The sequence below is a fragment of the Pyrus communis genome, chromosome 6 (genome assembly GCF_963583255.1).
Source record: "Pyrus communis chromosome 6, drPyrComm1.1, whole genome shotgun sequence".
NCBI lineage: Eukaryota > Viridiplantae > Streptophyta > Magnoliopsida > Rosales > Rosaceae > Pyrus > Pyrus communis.
In genome coordinates, this window is record NC_084808.1 from 24,458,270 (window position 1) to 24,470,222 (window position 11,953).

The 11,953-nt window shown below is 38.9% G+C and overlaps 3 protein-coding genes across 3 annotated transcripts; all 3 read left to right on the plus strand.

The window, feature by feature from the left end:
* Positions 1–1,866: 1,866 nt before the first annotated feature.
* Positions 1,867–4,667, plus strand: LOC137736741 (uncharacterized). Its single transcript, XM_068475989.1, has 5 exons — positions 1,867–2,017; positions 2,339–2,647; positions 3,283–3,387; positions 3,497–3,544; positions 4,105–4,667. The coding sequence occupies exons 2-5, from the start codon at positions 2,387–2,389 to the stop codon at positions 4,342–4,344; spliced, it is 654 nt and encodes a 217-aa protein (XP_068332090.1). The 5' UTR covers positions 1,867–2,017; positions 2,339–2,386; the 3' UTR covers positions 4,345–4,667.
* A 1,253-nt stretch (positions 4,668–5,920) lies between these two features.
* On the plus strand, positions 5,921–6,868 carry LOC137736285 (pentatricopeptide repeat-containing protein At5g27110). The gene has a single exon (XM_068475580.1). It carries the CDS (start codon positions 5,921–5,923, stop codon positions 6,866–6,868), a length of 948 nt encoding a protein of 315 aa, XP_068331681.1.
* Positions 6,869–8,395: 1,527 nt separating this feature from the next.
* Positions 8,396–11,181, plus strand: LOC137736740 (probable polygalacturonase At1g80170). Its single transcript, XM_068475987.1, has 9 exons — positions 8,396–8,635; positions 8,947–9,075; positions 9,234–9,404; positions 9,509–9,529; positions 9,628–9,835; positions 10,035–10,116; positions 10,293–10,401; positions 10,498–10,614; positions 10,780–11,181. Exons 1-9 carry the CDS (start codon positions 8,396–8,398, stop codon positions 11,092–11,094), a joined length of 1,392 nt encoding a protein of 463 aa, XP_068332088.1. The 3' UTR covers positions 11,095–11,181.
* Positions 11,182–11,953: the final 772 nt, after the last annotated feature.

Here is an 11,953-nt window from a genome sequence, read left to right on the forward strand (position 1 = left end):
ATATGCTCAACAGGATCAATCGTGCCTTCAAACAACCTGAACTTTAGTTGGGTGAACTTGGCGGGTTTTTTAGCTTTTAGGATGTCTTCCATGAATGGTGATTTGCAGATTCCTCTGGCCGCTTCTAAAGCAAGTTTTGCCGGGGTTTGTAGCTTGTATCCCTTCACAATCTTCTCAATTTGTTCCCGCAAATCAACATCTTTTACTTTTTCGATCCTTTCCCCATGTGATCTTCTTCGCCATGATTGTTTGTCACCTTAATACAGTTGCTAGATGGCGCGCTACTAGAGCTGCCCTCCTTATCTTTCTCTTCTGCACATTGTCTCTTGGTGCCGGCCACATTTTCCACTGCGTTTCTTGCTTCAGTCTTCTTCAATGCCTCCTTGGTTGTTTTTTTTTGTTTCACGTAATTCCCTTATTAGCCTTCTAAATTGTTCCATGGCAAGAATGGGTTCACTACCTTGGGATTGAGACCTCGTATGTACCGATCGAGTCCCTGCATCTTCGGAGGGATTCTGAACTTCTTGTGCGGATCCAATCATGTTTGTAGCTCGATTTTGTTTTTTTCCCATAGACGGCGCCAACTGTTGGAGAGAGATTTCTCACAAGAAGAATTGCCTCCACAGATTCATTGACCGCAATTCTCACGTTCGCCAAATCTTTCGCTAGAGATGCCCCCGAATAGTCTTTTTTTGTAGCTTGCCCGGGTGGTACCTGCAAGAGATACTCCAACGCTCAAGTCAGTCGATTGATTTTCTATTCTCTGGATTTTCTCAGGTTCTGATTACGTACCTTGTCCTTTGGCTCCTCTCCCTATTTATAGGATTGCATGCTTGAGGATCAAGCACCACGCCCAATCCTCATTTCCCACTTCTTCAGTGGTCATCTATCATATGACTGCATGCTTTGGGAACAAATGCCACGACCTGTCGCCCTCTCCCACTTCTCCTCCGTAGTGGGGTAGTTATCTAAGCACGTTCCCTTGCGTCCGTATATTTCTTGTGGGCTTTTTACCTTGCACAACACTTTCCCCTTGGATGATTGGGAGTGGCCCATGAGTCGAAACCAGATTTTATCCTCCCACAACATCTTTATGTGACAAAGGGCTTAAGTGCTTGCAAAAAAAAAAAAAGCATATGTCATCTTTATGTGACAACCGCGATCATTGTTGTTAGAGTCTGATTTGTGTCGTTTTCATCATCTTCTTTCTCAGATTTAAACTTCAAACCTTTCATTTTTTTTCTTCTTTCCTTCCATTGGTCTCAAACTGGAGTCATTCTTAAAGCTCACAAGCAATCCTGATGGATGAAATTAAGTTAAAAGGTCAAATTGTGGCCTGATCTTTTGGAAAAACTTTGAAAATCATAAGCATAATACCAAGCTTTTATGAGTAAAAAGAAATATCAGGATGGGTTGGGACCATCCTAATCCATTCATGGCTTCACCTCTGTTTAACATAAAAAATTCATCAATTACACGATAATCGCTAAGTATTTAAAAAACACACAATTACAAGTTCGATACGTGACATCTTTAGATCAATCTACACGTAAATTGACACCTTCAGGTGTCTACGTGCAGCTATAGCTCATGGACATGAAAGCTTTGTTTGCGTGTGAATGGCTTGACCGAATTTTTACGATACTATGGGCTTGCAGAGTGGTCGATTTGGTTAGGTTTATTAATACATGTGTTGTTTGATGTAAATTAAATAATGGGTTCATGGCAGAACACTTATATGGACCCAAGTATCATTTGATGTAATTAAAGTATATGACCTGTCCCACCGCCCTGTAGGCACTATTATACGGGGGATGAGGAAGACTACCATGGCATTTTCGTAATAGACTAACCAACAAATGGCTATTTAATTAGCCTCCAGCAAGCAAAGTTAAAGCTTAAAGGCCGAAGAAAGACGCAGAAGCCAAAACCGGCTTTTGCTTTCTTCAGTTTGCGGACGGCATTTTCCTTCTCCAAACTCTCCACGGACTCGAGAGCTCCGTCCTGAATTTCCAAGGTTTGCTTTCATCCGACTCTGAATATATATTTCTTTAGTCCCTTTGTCTTTCAAATTCTGGAATTTTCTCTGTTTTTTGTAATGAAATTCTAATCGGTCAACTGATAATTCCAAGGCTTAATTCCCATTTTTGGCTGTAAAAGCACGCATTTTTCGTTATATTCAAGTAAAAAAAAATGGTGTTTGATGCTTAAATTACTAGTAAACTAGCCTGATTATCTCATAATCTTTGATGGGATGCCTTATTTGACCAAAAAGAGTGTACCTTTATCGAAAACGAAGGTTGGGGTTTTGAAAATTTTGAATTTTGTGTTTTGACAGCGGAGTTTATTGAAGATTGGGAATTGTATTCGGGTGCAGAGTGAGGAAATGGGATCAGAAGGACCAAAGAGTGTGGTTGTTCATGTGAGCGGGTTCAAGAAGTTCCAGGGGGTTGCTGAGAATCCCACAGAGACTATAGTTAGCAATCTGAGGGTGTTTGTTGAGAAGAGAGGGTTGCCTGTTGGTCTTAAACTTGGCAGCTGTGATGTTCTTGAAACAGCAGGAGACGGTGCGCGCGCTGCTCTTTACAAGGCCATGGAATCGGGGATTTCAGCAACCGATTCTAAGAGCAATGAACAAGTCGTATGGGTGAGTGTCTCCTTTAGGATTGCAAAATTTAGTTTCGTTTTCGGGGTTTGAATTGCTAGAAATGAAAAAAGCATCCACATTGTTTTGGGTAGTTAGATAGTATTGTTCTAAATCTGGAAAAGTTATTTTCTTTGGGAATGTTTGGACTCTGTCACCGCATTGGTTTCCTTTTTGGCATGTGAGGAATTAACTGGCAGTATAAAATTTATGCATCTATTGACTTAGATGGTCCCCTTATGCTTCATGAGTTCATCTTGCTACCCTTGTTTACTACTGTGAGGAGAGGACCGACAAGACATTTTGATCTCTGATTGTTTAGTTGCTTTTGTTAAACACACAGTGCACACTTTTGCTTCAGTTCATCATTACACTATCATGGTCTAACCCCATTCATCTGCCGTGAATTACATTTTGTTAGCCCAAGATTAAGGCTAACATTGATATCTTGATTCCTAACTTGCCATAAACTTTTTGTGCCTCACTGGAGGCTTCTTGTCAGGTTTTGTTGCTTTGCAGATAAATGTTTTCATGAATTTGTGTGAACAGATTCCAATACACATTTTTATGCAGAAACTTAAGTTAGCAGCAGTCCTCTGTATGTTGTTATTATCATTTTAATTTCGTTGCTTCTTCAGCTTCACTTGGGGGTAAATAGTGGGGCTGTAAAGTTTGCTATTGAGCGGCAAGCAGTAAATGAAGCCACTTTCCGCTGTCCAGATGAGTTAGGATGGCAACCTCAGGTGAGTCTGATTCTTCCTATTTTAGTGGTGTTTCCGTATTTTACTTTACCAGGGTTCCTATTATCTTGAATTTGTTGAACTTAGTTTTCTTTTATTGCTCTTCTTCCAGCAACAACCAATAGTCCCTGAGGATGGAGGAACTTCTCGAGTGAGAGAGGTATTTGTACAATCTATTTGCAATACTATATTTATTATTCATAAAACACAATTTATCTTTTGTAGAATTTCGATATGCTGTCAGAGTCGGGCATCAAATACTTAGGGTTGGAGTTCAATGTATAGTTTCACTTTGTGCTGAATTAACATTTTGCAGAATTTTTGCGTTTTCTTATATAAGCAACCGAGGGAAAGGCTTCAAGCCTTCGATGTTGCAGGGTTTGACATTGATTTACGTGGAATGTAATGATAATGTCACGTATTGGTGTGCTTAGTTTCCCAAATCAATAAATTGGTAGATGACTTGTGGATGAACCCTCGTGACTGATTCTACTAATTCTAATTGAAACTGAAAGGGGAACTGCTGCATAGGAAGTTTTGCTGTATATAAACAAATTAATTGTCCATCTTCGTTTAGGTTTTGATTGAATCACTAATACTGGACTTGGCATAATGTGTCGTCATCCAAGAAACTTTTTATCATGCTCATGTAGTCCTCTCGTCCCCCTTCTGTCTCACGTGTCCGTGTGCGCTAACTTTTCCACCATTTGGTTATTGAAGACATGTTGCTCGACTGAGGCAATCCTTAAGATATTGAAGAAGAAGGGATATGATGTGGCAACATCAGATGATGCCGGGCGCTTTGTGTGCAATTATGTCTACTATCATTCCCTCCGTTTTGCAGAAGAAAAGGGCCACAAATCTTTATTCGTCCACGTTCCTCTCTTTTCCAGAATCAATGAAGAAACTCAGATGCGCTTTGTGGCCTCCCTTTTGGAGGCGATTGCAGCTACATGTTAATGTTATTGATCTGAAAGCTTGTTGTGTTTTTGGCCTTTTGCTGCTAAATGTAAATCAATGGTGTCAATATCATTATAATTGTGTAATACTTGTATGAACTTGATTGCTGTTTGCTTATGGTGAGGAAAATGGGTTTCCTATTGTCCGGGAGGTGTCGTCGTCGATGTAAAATAATGTTCGTCGTCCATGTCTTGTGACGGTTCGAAGATTTGCTCACTTTTTTTCTACGTACTCTTTTTTCCAAATGTTTCATGGCTGTTCATTTGCATATTGCAAGCAAAGTTTCTCTTGTAGGAATCAAATAAATAAAGCACAATTTGCAAGCAAAGCAAAGGTATTCACGAGATCTAATATTCTAGTGGGTATGATATTGAGTTTATACTGATATGTCTCAGTTGAAAACTCTCCATTTTTCCAAATTATGTATAGTTCTAATCGTTCCTCCTCCTCTTAATATTAGTAAAAAAATTTTTAAATAAAATGTATTAAAAATGTGTTCTGCGAGCTTGTTATCAAGTTTGTTAGGTCAATGTATTTTTTGCAGATGTGAGGTAGTCGGTTTGAACTATGTTCTTTTTTATATTCAATTTTTAAATTTTGCCTCTTTGTCATGGTATTTTAGAATATCGTCAATTACACTTTTCGTTATAACAGTTTAGAATACTAACGAAGAGTAGTTTAGAATATTGTCAATTTCACCTTTAGTTATAACAATTTAAGATATTGATTAAGAGTAATTTAGAATATTGTCAATTTCACTTAGCATTGTATTTGTTTAGAACATCACATAAAAAATGACACCAGAACGACAAGGAGGGTAATGAAATTGGTTAAGGCTTTTTAGATAAAAATAGTCTCTGAGATTTGCATAACTCCTCATTTTGGTTCCTGAGATTTAAAATCAATAGAAGTGATCATTGAGATTTCCCACCATCAATCATTTTGGTCTTTCTGCGAAAAATTATCTTAAATAAGGATTAAAATGATAAAAATACTCTCAATTTAACAAACAATAGGCCGAAATGATTTGAAAAAAAATGACGGTAGTTTTGTCATTTAATCTTATTTAATGAATATTTTTCATAAAATTACTAAAATGATTGATGATGAAATCTGATGAACACTTTTATTGATTTTAAATATCATAGATTAAAATGAGGAGTTGTGCAAATCTGATGAATAATTTTAGTTAAAAAGCCAATCGGTCAATAATTCATCGAGATTAATACATTCGAATGTTGTCAATTTCACTTCCGAGAGCCGGATGGCCAATGCGGATTACTAGGTCACTGTCTTCCGTACGTTTCAAAACAACGTTTGCGCCAAACGTTAACGTATCCACAGCTTCGTCAGCCTCGTCATCACTGCGTTCAGACTCGTACTTTGAACCCAGTGTTCGCGACCTAGTTTAATCCAACAACCAGAAAATCGACGGCTTGATAAAATCCGGGGACTTGAACAATGCTGTCAAACTGTTCGATGAAATGCCTGTATACGATGTTGTTACCTATAACATGCTTATTCTGGGCACGAGCGACTTGGGTTTCCGGAACAGGCTTTTCACTTGTACGCTGAAATGGTTTCACAAGGAGTTAGAGAAAGTGCGTCGACGTTCTCGTCGGTTTTGGGTGTTTATAATGACGCAGGGTTTTGTAGAGAAGGAATGCAAGTTCATTGCAGGGTTGTCTCACTAGGGTTCGGCTTGAATTTGTATGTAGGGAGTTCACTTGTTGATCTTTATTTCCATATGGGACTAGACAATGTAGCTTTGAAGCTGTTTGATGAGTTGCTGGACCGAAACTTAGCTGTTTGGAACGTGTTGTTACGTGGGTTTTGTGTGTTGTGTCAGGTGGATGAGCTATGTGGTGTGTTTTCCAGGATGGAATTGGATGGTGTGGATCCAAGTGCCCTTACTTATTGTTATTTGATCCGCGGATGTTGTAGTGGGAGGCTTTTGGAAGCAGGAAAGCAGCTACATTGCCGCATTGTTAGGGACGGATGGGTGGAATCGAAAACATTCGTTGCCAATGCTCTGGTGGATTTATACTGTGCTTGTGGGAGCTTGATTGATGCAACAGAAGCATTTGAAGCTATTCCGAAGAAGGTCTACACCGAAAATGGTTTACCACTAGATGCGCTCGAGTTATTTGCTGAGATGCAGTTTTGGGAGAAGAGGCCATCGATCGGTTTGTTAACTTTGTTTGTAGGGTTTTTGAATTTAGCTAGTAGGACTGAGAATTTTGAACTTGGAAAGCAGATGCACTCTTATGTTGTGAAGTTGGGTTTTGGTCACGGTGGGAATGTTTATGTTCAGTCTGCTCTAATAGACATGTACGGGAAATGCGGTGACATTGAAAGTTCAGTGTCTATTTATGAAATCGTTCATGAGCAAACGCTGGAGTTTTGTAATTCTTTGATGACCTCTTTGTTGCATTGTGGTGTTATTGTGGACGTGGTGGAAATGTTTGTTATGATGGTTGATGAGGGAATTGGCCTTGATGAAGTACTCTATCCACGACCCTGAAAGCCTTATCTATTTCTGATTTGGCAAGTTTGGGAAGCTGCAAATAGGTAACACTGTTGTGCAATAAAATCAGGTTTTGAATCTGATATTGCGGTTTTGTGTTCACTAATCGATGCATATGCAAGATGTGGCCATGTCAAGCTTTCTCGGAAAGTTTTCGAACAACTTCCTTTACCAAATGTCGTTTGTTTCACATCGATAATCCATGGATATGCCTGGAATGGAAGGGGAAGTGAAGGTCTTGATTTGCTTCAAGAAATGATCACAAAGGGTCTCACACCTGATAAAGGGACAATCTTGGGTGTGTTAAGTGGGTGCGACCATTGAGGACTGGTCAAAGAAGCAAGATTTGTGTTTGATTCAATGAAAAAACTATATGATATTTCTCCGGACAGAAAGCATTTTTCGTGTATGGTTGATCTCTTAGGCCGGGCGGGTTTGCTAGAGGAAGCTGAAGAGTTGCTGCAGCAGGCACTGGTTAATGGGGACTGTGATGTGGAGCTCATTATTGCCAAGTTGTACGGTACACAATAACGAAACAGTCGGAAGACGAACTGTAAAAACTTTATTATTGGAGTTTGATGTCGAAGATCCAGAGATTTGGTTGCTAGCTTCAAAATTTTATTCTGAAATTGGAGAGTGTGACACTGCAATGCAAATCAGGGAAATTGCAATTGCAAGAAAAGTGAAATGGGAGATGGGTCACGGTTTGGTTCGAGGTAAACAGTCATCATCACTGCTAACATTTTGAAATGATGAAACCACCTGATCGGATTCTTCATTGACCCCACTGTTACACTGTATGGAGAAAATCTTAGGTAGGGGTTCCGTTGACCACCTCTCACAGAAACACGGGATCCCTTGTATTTTAATCCCACTTGACTCCACTCGGTCCCACGCGATCCCACTTTGTGTGAGAGTTGTCCTAATCAAGCAGTCTCACTGGAATTCTTTCCACCGCATGATACTTTCAGCTAAATTTTCACCTAGCTGGCCCCTGCTTACGAGGTTTACATCTTCTCAATAGAGTTACTGTTAGTCTGTTACTATTATGTTTTTCTATTTTTGGTCTAACTAATTCGTTGACCTTTTCTTTTGCTTATCTTACAAGAAAAACATTTTAGATTTTGTTGTACGGCACTGCAACTGTACATCCAATCATTTTATTTCAATTTTTAAATATTCAAATTGTCCTTAAAAATCCTTAAAATTCGATTTTTCCAGAAAGTGTTGCACCTTGCTGATATATAGACTTTCCCTTTATCCTGACACAGATGCCTCACACTGAAACCCCTATTACTGGTGCATTTTTGTTCACTAATTTTAGAGTAAAGCAAGCAACAAAGATTTTCCCTTGCTTTAAGTGTGGGCTTGTAGAAAATGTAACATCTTCATCTACTTCCAAGCCAAGCCATTTTATCCCAGAAAACCCTTTGCAATTCTTAAACTAATCTGTACGTATAAATGGTAAACCCATTGTTCATTGAAGTTATACGAATCGATCAATCTTGCAAAAAAAAGACAAGCATGGATAAATTCTCTGCGGTTTTCGGTTTTGGTATGCTGATAGCAGTGTTTGGAGTTGCAGGAAACGTGGTGTCTGACAACAGTTGCATGCTTCATGAGCTTGAAAGTTTTCACATAGAAGAAGACAGCGAGCTGGGTGTTTTCGACATTCCGACATGGAAAAGTGAACGAGGTTGCAAGATTCTTGTTAACGTGGATAGCTTTGGTGCAGTTGGAGATGGAGTTTCTGATGATACTCAGGTGAGCATACAAAGTTGTATATTTGGTCACTTTTTTTTGTCATTCAAATGCGCCTCATTTCTTGAACAATTAGACCCACTTTTAAATACTAGTTTTGCCAAAATATTGATACTCAACTTTTGAGACCAATAAACTGAATGAATATTATACAACATATTGTGATCAGCAGTTAATTTATTGGAAAAAGGACATGACGCTTCACAGCTCTAGCATGTCTGAACTTTGCCAATTTTAACCACGAAAAATCATTTACCCGAACTGTTTGCCATAATTGTTGACATTTAATCCTTTTACAATGCCATTATTCTTAGGCTTTCCAGAAAGCCTGGGGTATCGCTTGCAATACAACAAATGCAGTTTTCTTGGTACCCCAAGAGCACCAGTATCTAGTGAATGCTACAAAATTTCAAGGGCCATGCGCGGATAACCTAATCATCCAGGTAAAACCTTTCTTGATTTTAGTAAAGTTAGATCCTTATAATCCATCTTCGTTCTAATCATCAATGATAACTCTTTATATTCCATGTCTTTATACCTCTTTGCAATGGTATGAAAATATGAAATGTTCATGTTTGTAAATGGTACGACTGATGCACAGATTGAAGGAACTATAGTAGCTCCAGATGAGCCTAATAACTGGGATCCGAGATTTTCACGAACATGGCTTGATTTCACTAAATTGACTGGAGTCCTTTTCCAAGGGGATGGCGTTATTGACGGCTCAGGCAGTAAATGGTGGGCCGCATCCTGCAAAAAGAACAAGACAAATGTAAATCTTCGCATATTATCATTTCTACTGTATCCAAATACTTAAATCCAGACCATTTACAATTTCATATTGATTTATCCCTGTTTCCTCTTTTTTTTCCACAGCCTTGCAGAGGGGCACCAACAGTATGTACTTTTCCCTCCGATCCAAAAATGAATTTTATTTAAATGACATGGATCAGGATGATCACTGGATAGAATTTAAGTTGGGTTTTTATTTGCAGGCATTTACTATTGATAAAAGCTCAGCTATAAAGGTCAAAGGCATCACCATCAAGAACGCCCAACAGATGAATTTTGTCATCTCTCATTGTGACGGGGTGCGAGTTGATGCAGTATTAATCTCGGCTCCAGGAGACAGTCCCAACACTGATGGAATCCATATCACAGCATCTACTAATGTGGTTCTCCAAGACTGCAAAATTGGAACAGGTTCTCAAACTTTCTTCAATATCATTTCTCATATCACTTTTCATAACTCAAAAGCAGGAACTGGAATGGTAACGAAATCAAATTGGTTATATGAAGAAAGAATATCATAAAATAATATTTGATTGGGTACGAAAGAAACAATAGATTACACTTGAAAGGCGCTCAATCACATGACACATTGTATTTCCCGTTGATTAAGGGGATGATTGCGTCTCAATTGTCAGTGGTACCTCCGGAATTAAGATGAAGAGAATCTTTTGCGGACCAGGACATGGAATCAGGTATCATCTACTTTTGTTGCAGACTAATGCTACAGTTTGTGTCTCACGTAGTCATGTCCTCCCAAAAGAGATACAAAGCAGGCTCGGATTAGTCTTTCATCGTTTAAAATATAAGTAAATGAAACTGAAAATTGTTATTCTCATTACCTTTATTGGCACGAAATTCTGTTACTTAGCATCGGAAGTCTTGGGAAGGGCAACTCCACTGACATGGTCACAAAAGTGGTCTTGGATACGGCATACCTCAGGGAGACGACCAATGGCCTCAGGATTAAGACTTGGCAGGTTTTTAATCTATTAATTGGATTTCTTTATTTTATTTTTCGGGTTATAGATGGATCCCCTATGGTAACATTCGCTTTTATGCATTTGGGTATATAGGGTGGTTCTGGTTATGTACGTGGTGTCCGTTTTCAGAATGTAAGGATGGAAAATGTATCAAATCCGATCATCATAGATCAGTTTTACTGCGATTCCCCCAAACCTTGTCAAAATCTGGTAATGCTCTTAATTTCTTCTTTCCTTGACCTCTGAGTTCTCAGCCATTTGACTCTGATCATATTATAAACTCCCGAACTCTTCACTTAAATCAATCATAACCAACACCCCGTCAAATTTCTGTTAATTGTGATTGTGTTGCTTTTCTTTGTCCTTACATTTCAGACATCAGCGGTGGAAATAACCCAAGTCATGTACATGAACATTTCTGGAACCACAACGAGTGCGAAGGCCATGAAATTTGCCTGCAGTGACACAGTTCCATGCAGCAACATAGTCCTGACTGACGTCAACTTGGAGAGGGAGGACGGCCAAGTGGAAACATACTGCAACTCTGCGCAAGGCTTCGGGTATGGCATTGTGCATCCCTCAGCAGATTGTCTGAATTCCCATGACAAAGACTCTACAATCACCGATCAGACTGCTGAAGCTGAGCTCGCAGAACTCACTAGGGCGGATATTGTGCACACGGAGCTCTGATTTGGCTCCCTATATGCACATAACTAAATAACTGTTTGACAGTATACAGAACAGGGTTAATGAGCTTGTAGAGTGCTCTCTAGCAATGTAAAGGAATCTTGGAGGGAGGTTTAAGGGGCAGTTGCAGAGAATATTACTATGTAGACGAATTATAGTTATAAAACTGATCACTGCAGATGATTATTATAAACAATGATTTCCGACTACACCCGTCAAAGTTTTTGAACCAGAAATTCTCTATGCAGAATGCGTTGTCGTTTTTTCTAAGACATTGACGCATTGAAAAAACCGCACTTCCACTCTTTATTTTTTCGACTTTGATCTTATTTATTGATACTAAATACTTAAATCTAAGCGATTAAGGATTAACCAATCCGAGAGCCTTGCCCGTTATTATCACTATATTCAGAAATGGTCTGAACTATGAAATGCGTTTCGTTTTTGGAATAGGGACAACTAGAAAATTATTTGCAGACAAGGATGATTGAGGACCACTGGGATATTCGAACCCGGTCCAACAGAAATTCTGATTTGTTATTTGGCAAGATGACATTCAGAACCCAACAACTACAACCAAAAGCTTTTCTGCAGCAATGGAACAACATGAAAGTTAGAAGCTGCGTACGGTAAAGAATCACTGACTGGTCGATGAAAGTTTTGGGATTATTCTGCTTGCTAACTGACAGACGCTTGTATTTTGTTAATCAGCCGACAGATTTGATGAAATTTTATAAAACTAGGTGTCTTATGGTGATTGATTGAAGAAAAGCAAGCAATTCTAAACTGTGTTCTTTTCTTTTTCTCTTTTTCATCTTTTGTGACTAAGAGATGGAGACCAGTGTATAAGGGATAGAGGAAT

Bases quoted from the DNA above. Each gene is read 5' to 3' on its own strand.
- LOC137736741 (XM_068475989.1), top strand. From the start codon at position 2,387: ATGGGATCAGAAGGACCAAAGAGTGTGGTTGTTCATGTGAGCGGGTTC. The intron at 3,388-3,496 runs GTGAGTCTGATT...CTCTTCTTCCAG, and splicing joins AGTTAGGATGGCAACCTCAG to CAACAACCAATAGTCCCTGA. The intron at 3,545-4,104 runs GTATTTGTACAA...TGGTTATTGAAG, and splicing joins GAACTTCTCGAGTGAGAGAG to ACATGTTGCTCGACTGAGGC.
- LOC137736285 (XM_068475580.1), top strand. From the start codon at position 5,921: ATGGTTTCACAAGGAGTTAGAGAAAGTGCGTCGACGTTCTCGTCGGTT.
- LOC137736740 (XM_068475987.1), top strand. From the start codon at position 8,396: ATGGATAAATTCTCTGCGGTTTTCGGTTTTGGTATGCTGATAGCAGTG. The intron at 8,636-8,946 runs GTGAGCATACAA...CATTATTCTTAG, and splicing joins GAGTTTCTGATGATACTCAG to GCTTTCCAGAAAGCCTGGGG. The intron at 9,836-10,034 runs GTTCTCAAACTT...CCGTTGATTAAG, and splicing joins AGACTGCAAAATTGGAACAG to GGGATGATTGCGTCTCAATT.